At 43.0% G+C, this 27,292-nt stretch overlaps 1 protein-coding gene across 2 annotated transcripts in view; it reads right to left on the minus strand.

The window, feature by feature from the left end:
* The window catches only part of WDFY2 (WD repeat and FYVE domain containing 2), a 64,478-nt gene extending 50,222 nt beyond the window's left edge, over positions 1 to 14,256 (minus strand). For both annotated transcript variants that reach the window (XM_082337537.1, XM_082337536.1), the window contains exon 1: positions 14,092 to 14,256. In XM_082337537.1, coding sequence (XP_082193663.1) covers positions 14,092 to 14,228 — 137 coding nt within the window. In that variant the 5' untranslated portion in view covers positions 14,229 to 14,256. The remainder of the gene's footprint in view (positions 1 to 14,091) is intronic.
* Positions 14,257 to 27,292: the final 13,036 nt, after the last annotated feature.

The following is a 27,292-nucleotide window of genomic DNA, read 5'->3' on the forward strand; positions in this document are numbered from 1 at the left end:
TCATTTAGCAGCAACATCAAAGATCTTATTGAAGCCTTGGTTATATGCAAAGATGTATGGGTGGAAAACAATGCTTGGATTAAGGTCTGTGGCAACTGTATGCCCAACTTATTTCAAGTATTTTAGGGATTGAAATAAGCGGAAATGTCATTTTTATGATTGAAGGTCTTTTCAAAGATGAAAAGCTTAGGTAAAGCCTCCCTGCAGAGGGTCTCTGGACTTCCTTGATCTTCTCCAAGCTTTGCTTTACATTTGGGTCACTCCGATGAAGAATTCTCTCTTCAGCATGTAACACCTGACTGTATGTGTGTTTCAAAGGGGTAGATGACTAGTAGCTTGTATTTAAAAATTGGGTACTACTACAGCTTAGCACTGTTTTATAACTTCAAAAATACAGGACCAAAGCTTTCACTTGGCCTGCAACAGTGGAGGGACTGACACACTTATCAGAAGTGAAGCCTGGGCTCTTCTACTGGCAGCACATGGAGCAGCCCCAGTGCAGCTGCAATGACTCCAAGCCTGCTGGAAGGATGCCACCCTAGGACAGCGTAAGCAGGGAATGAGCTGGCGTGTAAAGAAGCATTCATGTCCCATCTCCCAGACCTGCAGGACATGATGAGGCAATGCTCTGCTGAAACCAGCTAAAGATACTTCCCCGGGTGTCAGAAGCAAAGACTTGTGGAGACAAGTTATCTTGATGGCTGTTGATGAATGTGAGGAGATGTACTTACACAGGTTACAGGTCCAGTGCTTGAGCCTCAGGTGGTACAGCAAGCAAACACGGGGGTCTGATGGAGGGCATGGCCACAGAAGCCATGAGTGCCACCTCAATGCTCCAGCTGGGTTCCAACCCTGGCTGCGGCCCCGTGGGTCGCTGGTCAATGTCGCACACAGGAATTTGGCAGTGTATGCAGTTCTGCTCAGCGTCGCAGCCCTGGGAGACCTGCCCTCCCCCGGACATCTGGTTGAAGTTAGTCTTAAGAATCTCAAACTATTTTTGGTCTCAAATTCAGGCTTTTTAAACCTATTGTCACAGATCTCAAACCAGCAGAAATGTTTACAGACAGACCAGTTTTAAGGGCTGTGTCTTATTTAAATCAGCAGCTTTGTTTAGTTTTTTTGTTGGTTGTTTTGGTTTTTGTTTTGTTTGTTGTTTGTTTGTTTGTTTTTTTAAATCACAGAACCAATTTGCCGTAGGCAATCTGACTCCCCACCAGCAGGGACAGCCACATGATCTGGGTGCCCCGGAGATGTTGAATACACCTAGATTAATAAATGACACGGGCCTGGGACCAGTGTCTGACAGTGAGGCCACCTGGCATAGAAACCAGCAGCTGCATCCAAGCTGTGTACTGGGAACGGTCCCTGGTCCAAGCTGACTCCCAGACCCTGTCTGGGGATTGTTTGACACTGTGCAAATTGGCTCATGGCAAGAACAGTGCCTCTTATCAACGACCATACAATACAGCCAGCCAGATCCCTGTGCCTGAAAACATACCTTGGCACTATTTAATTTATTAGAAATACAGTCATTATAGCAACGGGCCCTGGGTTTAGCTGCCCGTTTCTCCCCAGCTCATTCATGCAGTCATTGAAAAGAGGAAACAATACTGATCCCACTGAAGTCTGCCCTACCACCCTGTGCAATATTGGGCTTGTTTAGAATAACTGGAAAGTTGGAACAAGAAGGGGTTTGCTGTCTCTGCTCACAAGAGCCCTTCTTTCTTGTTACCTTGTACACCACAAGAATATCTCAAGGCGGTCCATATTTTCCCCACTTTCCCTCCTTCATGTTTATTAGCCTGAGGTCAGTGTAAAGGCATTGGCCAGCAATTGAATAAACAGCAATTTCTGGCTTAGAGTCATCTCACACAGCCATACAGGGAAATCAAACTAAAAAGAAAAAGAAAACCATTGCCAGGATAATGCTTCAGAGAAACACAACGGCTGCCTTGCAAATTAGAAGCCTGCCTGAAAACACGGGCAGTATCATTTATCTCTGGAAGAATACCATTGAGTCTGAGGTCTTAATACATGCACACACACCGCTTTTTGAAAACATTGTTTTCACTTTTTAATCCACGTGCAAAACACTCAAATACAGATCACTAAGCAATTACCCATGTCATTTGCTTTTCCAACACCCAGAATTTTTGGCAAAATGGTTATTTATCTACTTCTCCCACATCACTTTGTATACAAAACACTTGCCTACATATTAATAGTCCTGGTTTGTGATTAAGAGCTGAAAAACAATCACACTTGTTTCTAAAAAAAAAAAATCTGTCTCTTTAAACATGTAAAAATGTCTGTTCATGTCAAAAACCGCACATGAACACAAGCTTGGTTTTAGAGCAAGCCAAAGACCATAGGAGACACTGACCGAGGCAGACCAAGCCATTTGTTAGGTTTATCCAAGCTTCCTGCTGGTGACCTCAACATTTGCAGTCCTTGGGCCATTCATTCAGACATGTTCACACCTTGTAAAAAGCAGACAACGATGTTCACTCCTGATTCCTCAAAAAAGAGTTTTTAATTCATCAGGTTTTTAGAAGGATGAATATAAGCTGTGACCAAATGGATGCTGTGGATGAAACTAGTCTGGGATGGAGACTTCTTGGCTTGGTTTCCTGTTAATGAAAACTTATTAAGGAAATCCACACTAAACTTATCTCGTATCTGCCAAAGAACCTACTGGGGAGGAGGGAAAAAAGGAGTAAAAGCATGCTAAATCACAGAGGAGCTTTCAGAATTCAGATAAAGTTCATGCATTTTCAGGCATTACAGCATGTAAATTTTTTTTAAACAATCAGTACATTCATAACTCCCTTTCTCTGCTGCTTTCTCTGATATCTAGTATGGCTTAGCCACAGTATTTGAGGAAAAGTTAACTGCCAGAAACCTAAGGACCATGACCACCAGCATTTATAGAACTTCTTGACTAACAAAAAAAACACGCCTTTGCTTTTAGTCTTCCAAACCCAACGCTTTGGAACTGAAGCAGTGGTACAAGCTACTGTGGGATTTCCTGCCTTCCCGCTGGTCACGTGCTCCCCCACCATACAAGCAACCGTAAAGAGCATGCAAAGGGGAAAATGAGATGCCAAACAACAGAGGTCCCAAATGTCCCCCAGAGCAACGTCCACAGCTGTGCAGCCTGCAGAAATCCTGCCTGCAGTGGGGCTGAGAGCGTGTCCCTGCTACACCCCATCACACCCAATGGGGCTCCTCATCTGCTGGTGTGTTGCAGCTCAGGCTGCTGCAGGACTTCAAGGACCGCAGCAAGCTCTCCAAAATTTGTTGTGCTTTTGGTTTTTGGCTACGCATAAACCTAGCAACAACAGGAATCAGAGTGTGAACCTGAAGGTTCAGTAATTGTTTGTACGAGACTGATGTCCCTGCTGAAGTCCAGCAGGATCATTTACTAGTTGATATTTTGAAAGCATGATGATGGATTCATCTATTCCTCTTCATTTACTGGCAGTTGCAGAAGTTAGCGAGACGAGATTTGTTTATGAACTCCGATTCATTTCCTGAAGGGAAGAGAGCATGCTCTTCTTGGGAAATGGGTTAGTGCCTATATATTGTGTAACCAACCCCTGCTACGTAACACGCTGTGCCAAGTACAGTGGTTCTACCACCCATTGGAGTTGACATGCTTAAGCTAACTCCTTCCCCTGCTTTCTCCTGCCCAAAGAAATCCAGCATATGTCCACTTTTAGCCGCCAATGGCAGCTAATGCAGTCTCAAAAACTCCTATTATTCCTGACTTCAGATGCAATACAACCTAGAAAACATGAGGTATATCAGACAGGCTTTTGCTTGTCAGACAGTGCTAAAAGCCTCAGCTGCTAAGGCAGCACACAGACCGGCCCAAGCAAGGCTCTGGTAGACCCGACAAGTACTTTTGGAGCTTAATTATAGTTATTCTGACCAAATGGGACATAAAATAGGGCTCAGTGGAACAGAATAAAATGCATCATTTCACTGCAGCAAAAATCATCAACTTCTTAATTCCAGTCATTAAATAACTTTAGTCCAGGGCTAGGGTACAATAAAGCCAAAGGTGTTGATTTTGACTTGACGTATACATTATCTTCTTACCCTCCTCCCTCAGCACAATTAATGTTGAACCAGCTTTAGTCCTCTCTTCTCCGTGTTAGTACTACTGCATTGCCCTACTTCGATCTCTAGTTTTTAGCACAGGCAGAAGCAGATACTGATAAAGTAAACTGTTACCGTGGCATACTAAAAGCATAGACACCATTCAACTCTAGAAGTCAAATGCAGGGCTCTTCAGCAAAGGTCCTTCCACCTTCCCTTGAGCTCCTGGCTGGCAGAAAGCAGGCTACACAGAGGCTGCTGCCTGGCCAAGGACTCCTGTGCCACAGGAGTTTGAAGCAATTGGACCAACAGGACAGGAGCAGGCAAAAGGGCTGTATGCCTGATGTTGGAGAACAGCACAGGCATGAGCTTTCCTACTGGACTTCCAGTAATTGCAGAAGTGCAATAAGCCTTTGACAGCAGAGCTGCTGAAACGGCCAGTGAAGCAAAGGCATGATTTGTAAGTCCAGCCAAGACATCATGTAGAGGACCTTGCCTGCGACCACAATGCTGCAGCTGTCTTTAGTCAACCCTGCATGCAGTAGAAGCTGGGCTGGACTACAGGCTATGTCCTTACCATCAAAGAAGAAAGCATCTCCTCGGAAATTCTACTTTCATTCAATCCCATGCACATGGTGCTGCAAAACATGAGGCCTTCGCAATGTCAATTTGAACCACTGACTGGAGGACTCCATAGCCCACATTTGCTCTAGCAAAACAGAGCTGAGAGCAGGGACAGAATTTCCCTGCAAACAATGGGAAAACAGGGGTGGAGTAAGGGAATGAGAAGATACAGCTTAATAACACTAACAATCAAGAAGAAAATATGTAAAGTAAGGATAATTCAGCACATACTAGTTACAAATAAAATGTAAGCTGTCATTTCCAGTTTCACAGCACAGAATTCCTAAAGTTTCCAACATACATAAAGAGGGCAAAATACTTAATGAGGACCTGTCTCTTAAAAGGGATTACATTACATGGTTTTCTGAGATAAGGGGCAACTGTGTTAAATGAAAAGACAATCGCTTCTGGATCTTTGTGTAATAAACTGGCCTAGAAACATGCATATAGGCAAATACCTTACAGAATATCGAGTTCAACACTTGACCTTGCAGTGTCAGCTGACATCTGCAAGGCAAGAAACCTCAGTGTAGACGTTCTCGGAGAAGCATTCAAATCAGAGGAGACATCTATAAGATAAGCTTTGCTGTACTGCTTCAAAAAGGCTAAACAGCGACAAGAAGGAAAGCATCAGAACAGACTAATTTTCATTTTCTCCTGCTTCATCTTATCTTGCATCACAATAAACCTACTGGATTTCCTCTTTCAGTCACTGCCTATATGTTTTTTATTTTAAGCCCCAGATAAGCTAAATAGTGTAGAAGTCGAAGACTATTGCTACCTATATATCTAAATCTTGAAACCATTGTACCAGGAGGATATGTATCACTGATCTGAACCAACACCAAAACCCTCTCTCATCTCCCATCCTCTAGCATGCATTAGCTTGCATAAGTTATATTTTTGCTATACCTTATTACCTTTTAAGCTAAGGTAAAAGCTTTAGCACCAACTCATGATTAGACCTTACTAAAGCTTTAAAAAAAAGCTGTTTACTTTAAGACCCTAAAGTACTCCACAAGGCTGATGCACCACCTGCTTAAGAATACAATTAAGCCTTCATTTGCTCTTATAAATGAATTCGAAGTTGAAAGTAAATTTACCAAATTTGCACTCACTGCTGGAGGTGCAAAATCTCATTATGTGTCATGTTCTAAACACAGGCAAGGATCTTCTCTCCATATCCCTTCAAGACAGGGCACTGTATTTGCTCTGTCACCTGAATCCAGATAATTCTAATCCAGATAATTCAACCTGGTGGCAAAATAGGCCAATTCACATTAGGACAGCCTTTTCTCAGATTTCTCTCCACGGGACTCAACTCCTAAGGAAACTGCTATTACAGACTTGTAAAGGTCAAAAGCATTGCCTTCTGGGGCTGATCGATCACTACCATTGTTTCAAAAACCTGCTAAGAACATCGATCTTTTACCTCACACTAAGAGGGAATGGTACAGATTTTGGAGAATAAAAGACAACGTTTGATCAAACTTCCCGGTAAACTTGGCAGCAGAACAGCAGTGCTCTTCTATCCAGAACTGTGCTTTGGCATTGCCTTCAATTCAGTGCTCAAAACCTTAAGAGTTCCCTGAAAAACTTAATTTAAGTGGTGAATACACATGGTATGACAAGCAAAGCCCATATGTTCAAAGTCTGGCCAAGGTTAGTTACACAACGCTATTTCCTGCAGCCTGACTAAGAGAAAAATTAAAACACCACCCTTTTTAACCCAGCCTCCACAACTCTTCTCCCTCTTATGAGGATGAAGGCTGTATTTTGTCTATCTAAAATTTCAGCACAATCTAATTTGCAAAATTTATTACCTGCTTTCTGATAGCCAAATATCCACTTTGACCGTTATTTATGCACAGTTTCAAGCCATCAGGCATGCAGACTGTGACATGTGAAGAACCCTGAGAGATGCATATGGTTTCATGATTATATAAAGCTCCCTCCCTGGAGGGCTGCCTGGTAAACTCACCCTCTCCTGCTTCTCCTTTCACAAAACTGTCCTTTTCATTCTCCAGGCTTGCTCCAGCCACTCGCCCAACCTGTTTGCTGGGGTACTTTCCATTCCTGTGTGGATGTTTGTTTTATAGTTTTTGCATTTACTGCGTTTCATACTTCACCTCACAAAAGTATAAAGAAGGAAGTTTTATTTTCTCTTTCCTAAAACGACTCATGCAGGATAAGGCTCTGCTGAACAGGATGCATCCCGCTGTGTGTGCCTATTCTCAGCACCCCGCGGCTGCCGCTCCCATCCCCTCCCACGGTGCCCCATCCCAGCCTGCCGCATCCTGCGGCACCATGGCTGCATCCATCCCTCCCTCACACCATATGCAGAAGGGAAACAGCTGTGGTTTTTCTTGCTCCTGTCTTTGCAACAGACTACGCTAGGGACTAGTGCAATTCTCATCAAATCCCTGGGGAAATACACGCAGATACTGGCAGAGTTTTATATACACCCACTCATATTTGACAAGTGTGTGACAGAAGCACCATGGGCAAGGCAATTAAACATGGCTTCTGGGGTGCTTTTATGGGAATGGCCTTCCAACATCTGAGAGGTTACGGTGCACAGAACACAGTGACGTACAGAAGATACTTGTGCAAAAACCAGTTGCTCTCCTTAGGGCATTGAGCATCATTTACGAAGTTTTTAGAGCTCCCGAGCACAGAAGCACCACGTGCCTGCATTATGCACTCCCATTTTCTCCTTCCCATTTGTTCCCTGAGCCACCAAGTATATTCTGACTTCTCTTCAGACTGTTACAAAAAAACATTTTACAAAACTTGTGCCACTTTTGAGCAGTTCTCTTGCATGTATTATCACATAGCTGAAAGATGTTGCTGGGAAACCTGTCCACAGATCACTGTTGGAAGATACCATGCAGGAACCAGTGCAGCTGGAGAGAGGGAAAGAAAAAACAAAGAGCTGGCCTCAATAACCAAAATCCTATAAGGCAGGTCAAACAAGCTACTGACATATTTCTACTGCGCTACAACTTCTATTTGAGACCTTCAGTCTGCTAAGTGATCCTTAATGAAAGGCCAGTCTTACTGAACTAGCCTGGTAGCTTCAAAACTGTTGCAATTCCTTTATTTTAAAGTATTGCAGCCATTTAATGCTGTAGCATCACTGCCTCCTCTAGCCATCTTTAACTTTAGGAGAAAAACCAATGAGTTTCCTGCAACAGTACATTTTTAGTTATATGCCGGCTCTGTACTGCACATACTCCATAACCAGCATTTGTTTTTCTTCCAGGGGCCGCAGGGCACACACAGAGGTGGCATTGTGCAGTCCCCTCTCAGCGAGGAGCGTTGTTCAGCTGCAGAACTGGAGAGACTGCAGGGGAAGGTCACCAAGCCTGACAGATACGAGACACACTGATGAGAGATCCAGCCTCTGTGTAAGCAGATGCCAGTGAAATTAAGACGGGGTCAGGGAAGACAAGAAGAAAAATGAGAACTGGTTAATATGGGAGACGGATGCACCATCCTGAAACTTGCTGCAACTCAAGAGTGTTGTTCAGTAACTGGTGAAAAAAAGAGTCTACCAGAAGGCAAACAGAAGGTGTATTAAGTAGCTCTTCTTATTCCAAACAAAGCGTGTAAGGTAAGATATATGCATCTACACCTTTTATATAAAAAATCATCTCTAAAACAGAGAGGCGAGTAAAAACCACTTAATCTCTGACTCTAAAAGTTCAAGCACCTAATGCTCTGCTCTATTTTGATGCCTAATTGTGCTGCTGAAACTGGTTCTGTACAAGTCACAGTCCAAGCCACAGCACATCACGTTTTTGCAGCTGCCACCTTGCAGTTAAGACATGAACTTAATATAACTGCAGGAGTTGCACCAATTTGTGCATTGACCTACATGAGCTAGCAGTTGCAGGATAGCTCAAATCAGAAAGGCAAGACTAAATGCTAGTGTTTTAAATCTTTAACAGACACTAAGCATTCAGGCAAGAGCATCATAAGGCAAGGGATATACAAGCTTTGGCAAACCTCAACAAGTCATCTCCTGATGGCACAAAGTGCCACAAGGGCTTTAAAAATTACACTGCAAAGTCTCCCACAAGTTACTAAGTAGAGTTTATTATCCCCAACAAGTACCCAGCAAAACATTTTATGTGCTAGTCCCAGGATTTTGGCATCTCAACAAGGATACATGTTAGTCAAATCAGGAACAGTTACTTTTCAACATCTGCAACAATTTCTGATTCCAAGAGCTTTTGGACCTCCTGTCTTCTCTTAAACCGCTTGCCAGCATTCACTTCTTTCACTCAAACAGCCAGCGTTAACCTCCACCCTGAGCTTTATTCCAAACACAGTCATCAAGTTGCAACACATCCAATTAGTTTAAAAAAATTCAGAGCAAACAAGTTGCATCTACGACAATAGGTCTCTTATGAACCTTTGCACTGTTAATGCAGAGTTCCTTCATTTTCCCTCAACGATTTTAGCAGCGACTGACGTTTTTATCAAAATTTAAAGAATCTCCAGGCGGGGACAAGTCTTTTTACACCTGTGAAGAACGTCCACACCTTCTGCACTGCTTAAACTACTGCTCATGCTGCAATAACCAGGGTGTGAAACCTACAGGCTTAGGCTGATAAACATACACAAACAGCTAGAATCAAAATCAGTTCTCACACCACCTGCACTTCTGCTGCGAACCAACAGCCACACACAAAGCAGAGCGGCCGTCAGTGACATAACCCTGTGCTTGGATGGGAATCACAGACCTGCATTGCAACCATACTGCTGGGCAAAGCAATCGCTGTCGACCACTCCACCACAGGAGAGAGGAAACCCAGAGACTTTACCGAGGGTCTGCAGTTCCTCGCACCCTGCCTGGATGCAGCACTGAGTGGAGAATCCCACCTTCCCATTAGAGGTATTTCAAAGGTGTGAACTATAATGCTATATGCTTTATGTTCTGGATCAGGACAAGAAAACCACAAGGAACAAAAGATAGCTTTTGGTATAGGAGGCATGTCAGCAGGATGCCAAAGACAACCCCCACATTTCTTGTCAGATATGCACATTCTCATTCCTAGTCCACTATTAGTTTAGCAAAATCGAGATTTCATCTACATAAGACAGTCGTTCATCTTTTGTACCCCGTAAAAAACCTGCTAGTTAGCATACCCAGAAGGCAAGCCTTGGACAACAGCTTAAGTGCACATCTGCATTTAAAAACCTCTTAAGTACACATCTGCATTTAAAAACCTCGATCTGTAAACCAAATCTAGCAATACAAGCTCTACACAGTTTTCTCTATGTGAGATTAAGACACTAATATGAATGTACATGACAAACAGTCTGGGCTCACTGTTTATACAGCAATCCATACAAAGCAGTTGGGACATCTCAGTTCAAAAGGAACTTAAGATGATACAAGGTAGTGGAGAAGACAAAGACAAGGTAGTGGAGAAGACAAAGACAAGGTAGTGGAGAAGACAAAGGTCTCTGTTCCCTTATTTAAAAAAAAAAAAAAAAAAAAAAATCCTATGGCATAAGTATTTTTCTCCTAGGTTTTGTCACCTTTTAGGAGACTAGAATGCCTGGGTTTTAATAAGAAGGGATTTTGACAATTTTCAGTTGACTATGAAAGCTTTGCCTCCCATGAATAGCTCAAGGAGAACAATTCTTGACTGCAACACCTACATTTCCAAGGTCTGTAGCATGGAAGCGCGCACAGAACTCCCACTCAAAAGAGGGCACAGACCAGAGCTCATAATTATCAGGGAAGTTGCCTACAGCAGCACATGTCTAAGATTTCCCCACCTACAATATAGCTAGTAGGAAAAAAAAAGATGGCTAGTGGCAAAGTGCAGGTTTACCACGATGACACTTAGCCCCCTCCTGCCAGTCTTGCAGAGCGACACACGATCAGCTCATCAGACACCCAGCTGAATTAGAAACACAGAAGCGTTGCCAACACCAAGCAGAACTGCTTGCACTGAAAGCTGGGTGAGTCAGGGCACCTCTCCCACCATATACCCATGCTCAGGTAAGACTAATGACACTAAATCTTCTTTGGAGCACGGAGTTAGATATGTCTGAACTTGACATGCCAGTGACCTACTTTTCAGACGTGCCCAACACCCACATCTCCCTCTGAAGGCAACAAAAGACAAGGGTGCTCAGCAATTTTGAAACGGTAGCGCATGCTTTTAACACACAGGAAGCCGATGACAACTTATGGCCAGCTGTGCACATTAGGAAAACCCCACTTTCGCTTCACGTGTAGCACCTGGGGCATTCAAGGCTATGGATCACTCAGGACTCTACACCTTTGGCTATAGGTGTCTGGTAATTCCACCCATTTGCTGGCAGGCAAAAGAGCATGGACGAAAGCTAATAATTTCTTTCTTACAGCCCTCCTGCATCAGATTTATACATTCTTGGATAACAAATGCTGCCACTCCTTTAACTCTCACCTGCCTACACAGGTGCATCCCTTTTTCTTAGAAAAAAAAATAATAAAATGACAACTTACCTCTCTCCCAATGCACACCAGTTGTACTGTAAAGAGGTACAGGCTCAGTCTATTTCACAACTCCGAGATTCCTTCTTTCCCCCCTCTATGCCGTTCTTTATGAGGAATAACCACACACTCTATTATTACTTAGTTTTAATTTTATTTCTTAAAATACATGCATGTATGTGCTAAAAATACAATGCTTCAGGGCTATATAATGCATGACTATGTCTGCAAGCTATAGCTGAAACCACTTCCGTGTCTTTTAAAAGCAGATAACACCACTGGTGCCATACAAAATAGACACTAGAGACCAAGCTCCTGCTTTGAAGGGTTTACAGGTATAGAGCCACATCATGCACTAAAGAAAACCTTTAAAGCGGTACCTAGTTGTTGTGTATGTTAAGACTACTAGCAACTTCAACAATGATATCTTCAGCCATTAACCAGTGAACCAATGGAGAACTCCCTGCTCTTCGTCTCCAGAAGACCTGTCCTCCCCAGCCTGAAGCAAGTGCTGGAGATGGTAAGTCGTTCCAGCTGAAGCTCTCTGCTAAAGTTTCAGAGCAATTCTCTCACATGAGCAGTACATATCAGAGGTTGGGAGACATGGCCAAAACTCACTTATTTGGCTAACAAGTAGAAGAGATAGATAACATCTCCATAACGTCCTTTACAGTTTCCAGGAATCTCTAAAAGCCCTCCACATTCCAAGGCCGTTAAACAACCACATCGACACTAACACTAGATGGCAGGTCCCAACAGGAAAAGGTACCAAAGGATCTGCACGAGCCTAACCATAACCTACATGTATTGGAAGTCTGGTAAGCTATGCTTCCACCCCACGTATCCGGAAACCTCCAAGTTTGACTCCCAACCTGCTATTCCTTCCAAATAAGTTTTAGACTCTGAACCTTTTAATTACAATTAAAATGCTAATGCAGGTGGAAAATGAAAGAAAAAGCCATCACTCAACATCTTCATGCCTAAAGAAATAAAAGGCACGATCATTGCTTATAGCATCTCAAAGACACTGCAAACCAGCCCCACAAGCAAGCAAATTACTTGGTTAGTGCCTTTGAACAGAAAATAGCCTGGCAGCCTCCAGACTTACAACAGTATTTTAATGTCCACAGAGCTATCCTGTGTCACCAGCAAAACTTTAGACATCTAACAACACATCTAGCAGCAGATTTCTTTACCTGGTTTCATCAGCAAGCAGGACCTAACTGACCTACAGCAGGAGTTTGCTCTGGGATAGGAAGGACGAGGGATGGTTGCTCATGAACTAGCGAGTTTCTTAGCTTGAAACCCCTGGCCTCCACTTCACTGCTTGTTTCTTGAACCTGACACCTCACTTATTAGTGAAACAAAGATCTCTGATCAATCCCTTTCTCTACATAGAAATATTGACTTGGAGCATCAACCTATTCTGAACAACTCATACGTGCTAAAACAGCAGAAGCTACTTATTTTTTTTTAAGGTGGGGGGAAGAGGCAGAGATTGAGAGAGACACCTATATGAGAGCCAATGAATTTCAGGAATACTTTCTTACAGATAAAAAGAATTGGCTGAGTAAGCCTAGAGAAGCTACAAGGAGCCAAAACACACTCCAGCTTTATTCAGCTTGACAACAAATACATAAAAAAATGTAAAGACAATAAAATCGTGAGCATGTAGTAATGGAAAATTCAGCTTGAAGTCCCTTTGACAGTGTACTTGTTTTATGTGGCTCAGTTTCTCTTGCTATGAGGCATGAGAGTTCACTTGGAGACCACAGCTTAGATGAACTTAAATGATCTTAAATTTGCACATATTTGACAACTAGCTGAAAACTAACTTACAGTGAGGACAAAGACAAGATGAAAGAAATACTGCCAGTTTTCCAAAAAGCTAGCAGAGACATAAAAGCAGACACTCAACAGTATAACAGGCATCCAAGTTAAAGAGTCCACAAAAAAAACTTGAGAATAGAAACATATTCACACACTGGTCAACATTTGTCTTTCAAGCTGGGGACACAGGTTACACCATGCACCCGAGTTGCAAAGAAACTCTGCTTAAAATAATTATTTATGGACTTTGCAAGAAAAACAAGCTCTTACTTTAAAGGCAGGCACCTTCAGGATGGAGTTTTGAAGCTCCAGCTGCAGGGCTGAATTAAGTTTGAGCTCTTTCAGAGGAGACAGAGCTGCCTCTGGGCAGCCTCAGACCCTGCACAGCCCAGCTAAACATTCAGCCTGAAAACATTCTCCTCTTTGGCAGCTTTACAACACGGGACTGAACTCCAAGATCTTATCACCGACACATGGTATTTTTAAACAATTACCAAGAAATGTTCGGAGAGGGGAAACGGGAACGAAAACTACTGTTTTACCCAATGCCACCGCAATCTTTAGGCAAGGTCAAAGATCTCCTCCACAGCCTCCCCGGCAATCCTTGTGATGAAGGCTATCTCAAACCCCATTTTACCCACGTTAAGAAAAGTCACTCAAGTCCTGCAAGTTCCAGCAGCGCCCCAGCCCACTCACTGCCCTGACCCACATGGCGGTGGAGGAGGAGATGGACACCAAGCTGGGGACCCCTGCCCCAAGCTCCTTCCCCTCCAGGACCAGATGCTTCTGCCTAAAGCAATGTCCCCATGCTGGACTACCGCGACCCGCTGAGGTTTGCCTGGGCTCCGGTGGTGGAGACTACAGTCACACCAGTGATGGTGGTCCATCACCACCATCACTCGTCAGTGACGGTGGGACCTGCGGTGGGTGGACCACCACCGCAGGTCCACCACCACCATCACCGACGGGTGACGGTGGAGGTGACAGAGCACCGCCGCGGCCCCACAGGACCTGTGGACGCCCGCTCCCGGTACCTGTCCTCGGAGACGCTGATGACCCCATCCTCCTTGGGCACTATCGCTGCCATGTTCACCACCTCCTGCGAGCCCTCCACTTTGTTGAGCAGGAGGGGCTTGCGAGTCAGCGCCTTGGGCTGAGGCTCCGCCGCCATGGGCGCCACGGGGCCGGCGGGCACCGCCGCTGCGGCCGGAGGAGGCTGCGGCCGGGGGAGGCGGCCCGCACTGCCGAGGCGGAGGAGGGACCTGCCGGAGCCGGGCGCCGCCGCGGGCTCCCTGGGAAGCAGGAACCAACGCGGCGGCGGCGGCGGCGGCGGCGGCACCGCCCCCGAGCCGGGCTGGGCCGGGCCGGGCGGGGCGGGGCGCGGTGGTCTGAGGGGGGGGAAAATGGCGGCCGCCCGCCGCCATCTCGTAGCGTCGGGCTGCTGCGCCGCGCCTCTGTGAAGGAAAACCGTTGGGCAGACGGTGGCTGACACACACATCTCCTTCCATGGCCGCCCGCCCAGGGCCGCGGGTACGCCTCGGGGGGCAGCCAGGTAAAGGTGTCCCCCTTCTGACAAGTGCCTAGCCCTCCGCCGTTGGCACGGTCGGGCTGCGTTGCTGTCCGTCCCGTCGTCACATTGCTAAGAACCCTTTTGCGAAAGAAAGGGGAGTAAAGATTAAACGGGGCGATTGCTTCCCTCTGTTTACATTACTTTTTCCTATCTGAGTTTATCTCGGGACTGAAGGTCAGCACGTGAGGTGAAGACGGCATTTCTGCTGCTACGTTAGACAGCAGGACCTTGTTGTACTAAACTTTCTGTGGCGTTTTTTGCATCACACAATGTTTACATAATTGAACAATTGCTACGAGAATTTCAGTATTCGGTGTTGAATATGGGTGCAATGAAACGGAGGGCCAGGGCGGGCAGAGGTAACAGTCAGCACAAAGCCTTGCGGCAGGCAGGGGTTGGTGGCAGGTTTGCAGCGCGGCCGTGGCAGTAGAAACTCGCTGTCGGAGAGCTTATTCCTAAGGGAAACGCCACAGGCTTCCAGCAGCTCATTTTCGGCAGGGTGCTACTTTTCAGTCGCTCTTCCCGATGGATTCATTGAGGTCCAAGAAGGTCAGATAACTTACCCAAAGCTCTGTGCTAAAGCCAGTGAAAAAGCACTTCTTCCTGAGGTATACGTCAAACTTTCATAATCTGTCTCAAAAGATTCTGGAAAATCATGCTCAATGTCTGAACTGTTGTCCTACATTGCAGAAGTTGTCAGCAGATTGGAAAGCGTTATTTCAGCTGTAATTTTAAATATACCCACACTAAGCCGACGAGCAGCAGTTCTCTGTGAAAAATTCAGTGCTCCTGCCCATCAGGAGAAAAACTGAGGAGACTTGTAAGAGTTCAGGTATGAAAAACTCAAAGATCAGGAGTTTACTTTTTCTCTGAGAGTAACATACAGCAGCGTCAGCAACAGAGCAAATCCTGATTGCCCACTCGGCACTAAGTAGATATAGGCAACAGAGGAAAGACATAGTAAATTCTTTGGGGCAGAAGCTAAATTTTCACAATGTTTAATAATCTGTGATATGCTAGACACACCAGCAGTATCTGCAAGACCACAACAAGACATTTAAGCTTTACTCGACTAAACTATTTGAGGTTCACAAGTGTTCTGTGGAGGGAAAGGTCCGGTCAGCAACAGCCGATGGCTGTATAACGGCTTATAGGAAATGAATCTGCAGACTCAAACTGTTTCCCAGAGGATGTGTGATCACATTAGATAACATCTCTCTCTCACAATTCTTAGAACTACTACTAAAGAGGCAAAGACCAATCCTCTTACCGCTATGGATGATCCTGCGGTCCTAGGCTAGACCTACAGCTAGAAATGCCTGTCTCGCTGCTTGATGAGACATGTAAGGTGTTCTTTGAGGATGTTGATATACTTGATAGTTTTGAGGATGGATGTATATCTAAAAATGTCTTTTAAAACTGAAGTCTGGCAAGGTCTGCTGTCTTCGCAGTTCTTTGCATTCAAGATTGGACACGGTGCATCACTGGCAGATAAACAGGGGCTGAGTATAAGCTGGAGACAACAGGCTGCCAGCTCTTGGGAGACCTAGAATAATTTTACCAAACAGGCCTTTAAGGAAGCAAGTAATGGAGAAAATTAATGTCTTGATAGGAAAAGGAAGAGTTCACAGGACTAGAAGTAGGTCCTATGTATCCCCCAAATTAGCTGGATTTTCTTCAGTTGTCTATTGAGACATATTACATTTCCCTGTTAACCTTGTCTCTCCTATATCCTTAAACAGTTTCAGGTCCAACACCATTCCTTCAAGGTTTAAGACACTGTTTGGAGGAAAACACTGAATGGGGAGCATGCATTTGGGACCAAAGCCAAACAATAATATGCTGAAATCAAATATATGCTTATTTAAAGGTTTGATCTTTGGAAATAAGCTACCCTTTGGGGAGAAAAAACAAAAAACAACCCCGCAACCCAAAAGTCCCACAATGCAAGAGAGGCTCTAGTGGCCAGTCAAGATAAAAATGTTAAGGGCATATTTTAAAGCTTATCTGTAATGGTGACTTCCTCCGCAAGACCAGAAAGGGACTTGAATAACAGAAAGGTATCCTGAGGTCTAGTACATCACTTTACCAGGTGTCCAAACTTGAGGTCAACGCTCTACTCTCCCTTATAAGATGGGGAAATATGGTTGGGAAATTATTGCACACAAAAGCAGTTTTGCTGTGACTGAGGGAAGAAAAAGTAATGCATGGAAAACTGGGGAGAGGAGGAAGGAAGCAGAGAAGAAATAGAAAGATTTCAAAGTGAGATGGGAACCTGGAGCTTCCTCCTGCTTTCTACCCGACAGGCTAAAAGAATATTGTCGTAATGGTGGAAAAGGCATTGAAATTACCAACAAGACCTGAGTGTTCTCCCAGATCTACTGTTGCCACACACAATTCAATCAAAAATTTTTAAAAAACAATTTTCCTATAATGACAGAAACTAATGGACAAAAAGACTTCAAGTTAGACTCACTGTAGACATCAAGTTTAATGAGCACCTACAGAAGCAAAATTAGGGCAGTTCAGAAAAGTGTTTCCCCATATAACTGAAAAAAAAAAATCAAGGAAATAAATCTTATAAATACTTCTTAGTGGATTTTTTTTTTTCATTTTCTGCCATAGCTTTCAGGTCAAATTGCATGGATTAAAAATATTGCTAGGACCAAAAGTAAGATGACTCGGTAACTGAATTTGAAGCCAAGAAAAGCAAGCTTATTCAGTTATTTTTCTACATTCAAAAAAATTGTAGGATTAAAATTATATGATGCTCCTGTGGTATGTGCTTTTTGCAGGTAATCATAAAATTACATGGAAAGAAATTCATATGACTACTTCATCTAAAGGTTCTTTTTCTTGTTAACAAATTCTGAATCGGTAGAAAGTGTGGTTACTAGTATGGTATGCTTGGATTATTCAGACTTTCTTGGAAGAGTATATCTGTCAGTAACAGAGTGAAAAACAAGCTGAAAAATGCAGCTTACTTTATACTGAATTAATATTACCTCATGTTTGTTTCTTAGCGTCATCTCTCTCACTCTGCGTTTTGGCATGCCACCACGGTAAATGAAACATCCTTCCCTCTGTTAGTTTTGGCCTTTAGATTCTTGATGTGGGTTGACTTTCACTCCTTTGATTTGGATAGAGCACAATTAAGCTGCCTGCCTATGCGCAATAATGCTGGCTCATGTATTCATGTACAGGATGACGACAGAAGACCTCTGGGAAGAAGCAGTACTGGTTTGAACCGATGCATTCACACACAGTGGAGCCACTTTCCATGCCCTCGTGCCACACCGCAGTCTTGGAGGACTTTCTCCAATTCCTCATCTGCAGCCTTGTTTGAAGCTTGGGAGTTGGAGCAAATTGAATTTCCCCATCTTCTTCTCTGGCAATTTGTTTTAAAAGCTGCTCTCTGGCTCCATCTTCTGTTTTGTTTGTTGGTTGGTTTGGGGTTGATTTTTATTTATTTATTTATTTATTTATTTATTTATTTATTTATTTTTGTTTATCACGGTGAGATTCTTCTGAGTTTTACAAACTAAATTTGTTTTAAAAAGTAGGTAATCACGTCTTGTGTGACAGTTCAGACAAGCAGGAGAGAAGCCTGACCTGCAGGTCAAAAGGGTGGCCCAGAGAGGAGGGAGCTGGAGGGTCTCCAGCTCTTCTGTCAGCCCTGCGTTTTGATACTCCTGTCTGCAAAGTTGTTACATCTTTTGCAAGAGGAGGGGAAATCCCTTGGCCAGAAAGCACAGCAATATGTTCTGTTTTGGCGGAATCGTAACTCTTCTGCAAAATTATGATCGTTACATGATCTGGCAACATAGTGACATCTCGCATACCTTTCAGCTAAAACTGGCAAGCACTGGGGCCACTGAGTAGGAGCAGGAGAATTTAATAAACAGGCTGGCCTCTTTGCGGATACTAAGAAAAACACTCCTTTTATAAAGTGCTCAACGATAATTAATAATCCCAAGACCAGGCATTTAATAAAGAAAAACTATTTTATGGCAATTAAATTTTAGGCCCAAACTGTTCAACACGTGCCCCTTTGAGCCATTAAGTAATCTGTTTCCAGTTGCTCTCACTTTGCAAGAGAGGAGCTAGTGTGGGAGCAAAACTGCACTTTGATTGATTCAGTGCTTAAATTTAAAACTGCTCCGTTGACAGCAAGTCAGATTTCGGCTTCTGAGACCTCTTCCTCAATCACCCATGCAAACCCAAAGGATTTATATGCACAAAAGATAACCACATAAAAAAGGTAAAACCACTTGGCAACAAGTAGAGCTGCCTCTCAGTAGCTGTCAAACGTGGCAGTGTTTTATTCTCTCCCATGCTTTTCTTCTCTGCCTGTTTGTAAACTAAATGTTTTCCAACTTTATAGTATATGTGATTTACAATTTCTTCAAAACTTGCACTTATATGCAACTGCAAAAACGTGTGCTTACAGTTCTCTCCTTCTCCTGTTTTGTCAGCAGTGATAGCCTTCATAAGATAGTTACTGAAAAATATTTTTAATTTCAGATGCTACATCATTCTTGGAAGCATGTGGGAAACAAATATAGACGAGCTCTTTATATAGAAAGGCAAACTTCACAGAGCACCAAAATGTTCTGTGGAAAATTCACATGTCCATCTTCCTTAAAAATACAAAACTTATTATAAAAATGAACCCTCAAATTTAGACATTGCTCCTTATTTTGCTCCAGGTATTTATCAGTCACACAATGAATAGTACTGCCTATCAGATTTCTATTAATAATCCCTAGATGCTCATTATGAAGGTTTTCTTCTATATTTCATTAGTTTTGTTTTATGCAGGCGTTAAGAAAATTAGGACCTATCAGAAACACAGCTTGAATCTGCTATAGGTCGAAGTTATGAAGAAAAAGATTAGCTTTAAAAAATATGCATGGCAGTATCACTGTGTAGCACCTTATTGAGAAGAAATACACCCATTTTTAGCTGCCATGCAAGTGCTGTTGGCTTTGTAACTGACTGTGAACATGTGAGAACAAAAAAAGTGATGCTGTGTCAGTGTGTGGGCTGCAAATGAGAACTCCTGGCTCATACATTTTGCCCCATAAGCAGTTCTGGCATTGTATGCAGTCTTATTGCTCTTTCCTTTGTCCTCATTGATCCTGCTATAGTATTACTCACATTTTGGACTCCCGACTTGCTGTAAAAATACTCTGTAATTTAATTCACTGTCTTTTTGGTGGAACTTTCTGACCACTAATTCTTCTAAGCTCATTATTCTTGTATTTTTCTAGGCCTCAGGGCTTCAGAACTTTTTTTTTTTTTCCCCTAAATCTTCCTTCCCTCTGCGATATTGAAGAATCATGGAGTTTTGTCAATAAATAATTTTTCTATTGGGAAAATGCATTAAAATCACCTATGTAACCTGCTTGAAAGGTAAATAAATCTCTTACATAATGCATGAGCTATATGAAAGGTTTGAAGTATTTCCTTTTCTTTCATTTAAAGTGTACAATTAAGAACATGTCCAGGAAATATCAAGGAACATTTTCTTACAACTACTTTTGTCTTTTAGCTATTTTTTTAAAATTTTCTCACCTTTACTACACATGGGCCTACAGTGGATGTTGTTAGGTTGGCAAAATGCTTTCAACCGTCTGAAACCTCATGAAGTTCAGCAAGGCCAAGTGCAAGGTCCTGCACCTGGGTCGAGGCAACCCTCAGTATCAATACAGGCTGTGGGACTAAGGGATTGTGTGTGGCCCTGCCAAGGAGGACTTAGGGGTATTGGTGGATGAAAAGCTGACATGAGCCAGCAATGTGCTCTCGCAGCCCAGAAAGCCAAACATATCCTGGGCTGTATCACAAGAAGCGTGGCCAGTAGGGCGAGGGAGGTGATTCTGCCCCTCTACTCTGCTCTTGTGAGACCCCACCTGGAGTGCTGCGTCCAGCTCTGGAGTCCCTAGCACAAGAAAGATATGGACCTGCTAAAGCTGGTCCAGAGGAGGCCACAAAAATGGTGAGAGGGATGGAACACCTCTGCTATGAGAAAAGGCTGAGAGAGTTGGGGTTGTTCAGACTGGAGGAGGCTCCACGGAGACCTTATTGCGGCCTTTCAATACCTAAAGGGGGCTCATAAGAAAGACAGAGACTCTTTACCAGGGCCTGTAGTGACAGGACAAGGGGCAACAGATTTAAACTGAAAGAGGGTAGGTTTAGATTGGACATAAGGAAGAAATTTTTTTATGAGAAGGATGGTGAGACACTGGAACAGGTTTCCGAGAGACGTTGTGGATGCCCCATCCCTGGAAGTGTTCAAGGTGAGGTTGGATGGGGCTTTGAGCAACCTGAACTAGTTGAAGATGTTCCTGCCCATGGCAGGGGAGTTGGACTAGATGATCTTTAAAGGTCACTTCCAACCCAAACCATTCTGTGATTCTATCATCTGAGCGTATAAAGAGAAAATCAAAGAAGAAAACTACTATTAAACTATTAACCACTGTTTTTTGCTTGCTAATATTGAAAGTACCTTAGAAGTAAGGGGGAAAGAGTATTTTGCAAAAAAAAAAAAAAAAAAAAGTCTAATACAACTTATGACCAAAAGATCCTAACAGTGCTACTGCTAACAAAGCTCTAGCATCATTTTAATATGTATTTTTCAATAGAAAGTTTTTGGAGCTGGGCATTTTTCTTGAAGTCAAGCCATTTTGTAGATTACCGCTTACTGAAATTACATGGAAAGCTTCATATTGTACAAAACAAGCACCAGGTCTTTAAAAAAAATAGGTAGACCCTCACTACAGCTCCCAATTTTTATCGCCTCAAACCCGTGGCAAAAGGTTGCTTTAAAAGCTTGTGGTTCCTGAAGCAGGGTGGGTGAACTCATCCTTTCTGTGGAAAACGATTCCTGAAAAAAAGTCCCGAGAAGCAGCTTGAGAGCAAAATTGCAGAAGTTTCAGTGTATACAGGGACTCATGACTCAGTACCGTAAGGCTGTTCGAAGAGTTAAAAAAGAATCCCAGATTGTCTAATCAAACTTTTTCATGTCTTATTCTGTGCAAATGTTATGAGTCACCTTCACTTTAGCAGGTAAGTCAGCATTTCTGGCTATCACTGCAGGAAGGGCTTCCTCAGCCTCTGAGCATATATATACATCCCAGTGATGCCACATTTAGATGGGCACTATCACAGATGGTGTCGTGGAGCATGTGGTTCCCCGATTACCTCACGGCCATTCCTGATAAGCATCATTTTTATTCTAGATAGATTACAGCCAGAATGTCTGATTGCTTTGAACATCTTGCACAGTAGTAGGCCCATATGTCTACAGTCAGAATCTACAGAGCGCCCATTGATTTTGAAGAGAAAACCATATCTGAGTCAGGTTCAGCTGCTTTGGGGAGACATCCTTTGGGACAAGTGGGTGTGGAAGCACTGGCCCATTCCAGGACAGCCACCAAATGAGAAAATTCATGAAGGTGGAAGAAATACTCTTTATTTGTAAAACCATAAATGCTCTAGAGACAAGAGGCCACATGTGTTTGGAGGGGAAAACCAATTATTCAGTCATGTCCTCATCTGTAACTTGGTGACCTCCTTGTGTAAAAATTTCATTTGACAAGACAGTAGAAATACCTCTGTAAAGAGTGAGGAACTGGTGAATTTACATCTTGTACCTCTGAAAGTAGATGAGGAAACTCCAAATGGGAAAACAAAGAAAAACCCCAAGTCAGTCCCCATCTGGGACTGCCTGAAAAAAAAAAGTCTGACATTCTCAGTAGTTTCGATTAGCCGCTGATGTTCAGGCTAACTGGCCCCAGAATAGCCTCTGTATTGTATGCTTAATATGAGCACAGGACAATTTTCACACAGAGGCTCTAAATCAGGTATCAGCGTCAAAAAGAAAGGTGCTCAAAAGGCTCCATATGAGGTCAAGTGATGCTCTTGAAGTCAAAAGAACTTGTCTGGTGTGTTAGATCAGTTCACAGTAATAGAAAGGAACCAGGGCAATAGTTAGTTTTCACTGAACCATGACAAGAAACACTGTAAGAATTGGCCATGTTAGTGCTCCCAAAGTGTTCAAGTAAGAAGACATTGGAGAAAGGACAGGTAGTAATTAAGAGCATGTAAAGACCCTGAAATTGTAATGAATGAGTGTTGAAAATAGGTTTCTCCATCTGAAAAGACACATGGGTAGGTATGCATGTATGCACATACTTAAACACATTTGAAAAAACCCACATTAAAAAAAAACAAAAAACAAAACCACAAAACCTAAATAAAAAAGAAACCTTTCCCTAAAGCTAGAGAGCCTAAGGCCAAAACCGTAGCAAGAAATTCTGGTACCTGCTCCAGGGTGGGTCCAGCTCTGTTAGCTCATAAAGCAGACCAGAGATCGTCCTCCGGGTTCTGAGGCCAAACATTGTGTCCCACTTGCATCACAGAACTACATTGTCTTCTTACCCCAACAAAGAGTGATGATGTAAAAGTGCTTTTGGGGAAATAGTCCCTGCTCTATGCTGTCTTCCAAGCCATGTCCACGTACCATCTGAGAGCTTGCTAAGAGCCGCGTGCCAAACCTGTCAGGTAACGTGCTTACAATTCAGTTGTAAGAGCTCTGCATAGCAGTGCCTTAGCGTTGGCCTCTGAACCTTACCAGCGTAGTTCCAGCTGATGAATTTTTCTCCAGGGTTTTGGTACCTTCCAATCGAGCGGTTTGGCCACAATGATCCTTCCACTGTAGGAGCAGGTACCAAGAAGACACCTAGCAAACTTCTTGACATTCAGGAGCTAGGCGGTGGGAGTCCCAGGCAGCTGCCAGGAGCCCCACTGCTACAGGAGCACTTGTGTGCAGGCAGTCCAGTTTCTCTCCTTCACAGTGGCACACAGCAAAGTACGTGCCATCCTCTCAAGCGCTTCACTCTGCAGATTCATGTTCTAGGGACTTCGGCATCTGGCTTGCAGAATCCCTCCACAGGGATGTCCGCCCAGACCTGTATCAATCAGCATTCAGTTCCTTGTGTCCCTCCCCTGCGAGAGGAGTGCCAGATGTTAGGGACTCTCTTACCTCCGCTTTGATACAATCCTGCCTGATACTTTTCTTCTCCCAAGTGCCGATAACTGAAAAGAGAGAAAAAAAAAACAGAAGAGAAACTAGGATGACTTTCCTATGCAGGGATGGGCTCAATCCTGATCTGAATGGGGAGGAGGAAAGAAGAAATGGTTGTGCAGCTGCAGCATGATTTTTACAGTGTGAACACATCACTAGCCGGGGCTAATGACCTGGCTCCAGTGCCTCCAAATCCTCTTGTAAAACTACATTTGCTATGCATAAAAGTGACAGTCAAAGAGTCTTTCCTACCATGGACTTCTCTAGGCATCTACCCTTTCCCCAACCTGAAGGCTGGCAGTGTCAGTTCTGACTTGTATTTATGGAAGTACTTTTTCTTTGAAATTATAATTTGATTAATTTCAGGTTTTTTTTCCATGTCCTTTGTTTTTTGCCAGAAAAATATGCAACTATGCGCATTTATGTACGCACACATTCATGAACATAAAGATTCAAAAGAGAATAAGGGAGAAATACCACTTCTGACTAGGCATAACAATTCTGAAGGGAAAATTTATACACATTTTATGCTTTCATTTTTTAATAAGAGGTGACATGCTGCCCTAGTGCTGACTTGTAGCAGAAGAGATTAAAAATTCTTGGACCATCAGTAGCAAGAAATCACAGGGCTGTACTTACAGAGGTCATTAACTGCCCAGACATCTGTTGGGTAACAAATTCTGCTAAACATAGATCATGAAACGGTTCTTGAATTATGCAGAGGATAATTTCACAATCCAGAAAACAGAGAATTCAAGCAGAGAAAAAGCTGTGTAAGACCTTCTTATTGCCAGTTGGGGAGGAATTCACTATGATGTCAGAATTACAGGGAAGTTTGGTGCTAGTGGCAGTGGTCTGATGGATTGCTACCAGTGCGATAAGGAACAGATTTAGATGATGGTCACAATTACAGTTACTTACTCCACAAACTAACTGACATTATGGACAAATTGACCGTATTAATTAGAGGGACACCATGACAAAAGTGTCTAGCTAACTAGACAAAATTAAAAACCCCAAATGTCTTAGTGAAAACTAGTGTAAAACACGTTAACACACAGGCAATAAATTTCAGTATTTAAAAAGGGAGTTAGGAAACAATGAGCAGATGCAGCATTGGAAAAACTGGCACTATGGTGGAAACAGGCTGAGGCATTCAAAAAAATATATAAATTAAAGCATAACAGACCCTAATTCCCCTTGAAAAAGGAATACTGTCCCATTCCCCATAAGTTAACTGGAGTAGCCGGTTGGTAGAGGGCCACAAGTGAGTTCAATTATGCTGCCCTGGACTATAATTGGGTTAAAGGGCTGTCACTTACCTCTGAAATGAGAGCTCGAGTGATATCTGTCAACCTTTGGAAGCTTTTGCTGGATCAGGAGTTACTTATTAGCTGTTGCAGAAGTCAAGCACACAGTGCAACCAATCACTGAAAACATGGAGAGTGAAAACACTTGTCACAGCAAATGAGTAGTTTTGGCTTTTTTCCCTCAGCCAGCTGAGGAGAGCCATACTGAATATCTAAGTAGAAATATCAAGAAAAACATATTGTAACTTCTTCTGAAGGAAAAGACAAGATAAAGAGGACCTGAAATGGAAGATGTGAAGAAAAACAAGAATTGATCAAGGGAAATAAAATACAAAAAAACCCCTGCAATACCTTGACAATAAATGGAATGGATATAATAGTTAAAAACATGATTTTTTTGTCTCCTTTGTATTGTTAAGTTTCATCTTCCTTCAAGACCCCAATTATATAAATCACTGTTAGCTGTGTATTCACAACTCACATAAACCAGCCAACATGAATGCATGTAACAGTGTCAAGGCCCTAGGGAAACAGAAATAACAGACAATAGAAATACCTCAAAGGAGGGAAGGAGCAGGAGAATCTCAGTGAAAACGCTACATTCATCACACAACCAGTGTACAGAACACACTCTGCCAAACCTGGAGAAGCACAGACTTACTGTCAGCCTGAATTATGGGATGGGCTTTCTTGGACTTTTTATTTTGGACCCATGTTTGGAAAATAACCATAAACTGCATATTGCCTTAAAAATGGCTTACTAACAGGAAAATATTAGAACTGATCCCGAAACGTTCGAGGCTTTCCGATTGCAACATCATGAAATTGAAAGCCATCTCCAACAACAAAAGAACTCATCGCTGACCAAAACAGCACTGCTTGGTGAAGACTGCTGTTATGAAAAAAGGTTACACTTGTAATTCAAGGTTCGTTATAAGCTGGTCTCAAGTCAGTTCTAAAGTTTTCCTAATGAGAAATGCTTTTGTAATCTCAACTCGGTCAGAATTATCCTTCTGTGCTTTTCAAAGCCATGTTTTAAGTGTCCTTCCTCCCTGTTTGAAACATTTCTAAAACAAGACACTATTTTTCTGCAAGTTGGTGCAAGACAGATTTGCCCACTGTGACATCCATTCAAGTTTTCTGTAACGTGTTTCAGAATCTTTTCTGTAACAAATAGACCTTCTATCAGGGCTTCAATGTGTGCCTAAAATTAGAAAAAAAAACCCCTCTCACTTCATTTTAACTGTATCTTTTGAATAACATGCTCAGCAAACAGTCCCAAACACCTTGCCAAAGGTGCTTGAAGACAGGGAATAGAGACGAACAGATTTCTTCCCTGGATAAGAACAGATTTTATCAGGTTTGCTTTACTCTAGAAGACCTATGTCTGTGCTTTATAGATGGCTTTTGTAGAGATTTCCAATTAGCTACTAGTTGAGATTTGATAAGTTTTCATTAACTGCTAAGTGGCAAAAAGCATCCCAACTGCTCTATATTCCATTTGACACCAGTCATGCCAGCTGCTTTGCGGAGAGCAACCAAGTGCATCTTTCTTTTAGAGTGTATTTTGATTTGGGGCAAAAGATGGCAATGCATTATAACCACATTTAGAGTAAAAGCTGGACAATAAACTTCTACAGCGTGGCAATATTTTAAAGAAAGAGCTCCCAGCTCTCAAATACCACATGCAGGTGTGATACCTCAGTGGGAAGCAATTTAGGGATGAATGAATAATTCTGTCCTCTTGTTTACCAAGACTATACCCATTACATTGTCCATTAAAAAAGGAAAAAAAAAAAAAAGGAAAATACACCTCGTTGTTTTGCCTCCCTGAGAAGTGCTCATCATAGAATATCTTTTAGCTGTAACTACTTTATACTCCAAGCTGACTGTAGCTGGAATTGGTGTCCCTTAGCCACTCGATTAGTTAGATAAATTCTGCACGCCTGTGTCTGGGATCCATGGTAATGGAGTTACGTTGCTATGCTATGAAATGTGCGGGAGGGTCCAGCGCTTCGGGAAGGATATGATTTCTGGGGCTACTGGAACTTGGTAGCGTAGGCAAGCAGGAATGCTTGGAGGAACGAACAAAAGCAATCGCTGGAACGGTGACAGGGCATGGCTCAGGTCAGCGGGTACAGGCAGGGCACTGACACCCCAGGAAAGCTTCCCTGGGAGGGATGTAACAACCATCTGAAAGATTGTTTAAAAGTGGTGTTGTGGGGGAAGAATATCCTAGTTCTGTTCCTGTCATCCTGAGAGAGCCT

The sequence above is a fragment of the Platalea leucorodia genome, assembly GCF_965183815.1.
Source record: "Platalea leucorodia genome assembly, chromosome: 2".
Taxonomy (NCBI): domain Eukaryota; kingdom Metazoa; phylum Chordata; class Aves; order Pelecaniformes; family Threskiornithidae; genus Platalea; species Platalea leucorodia.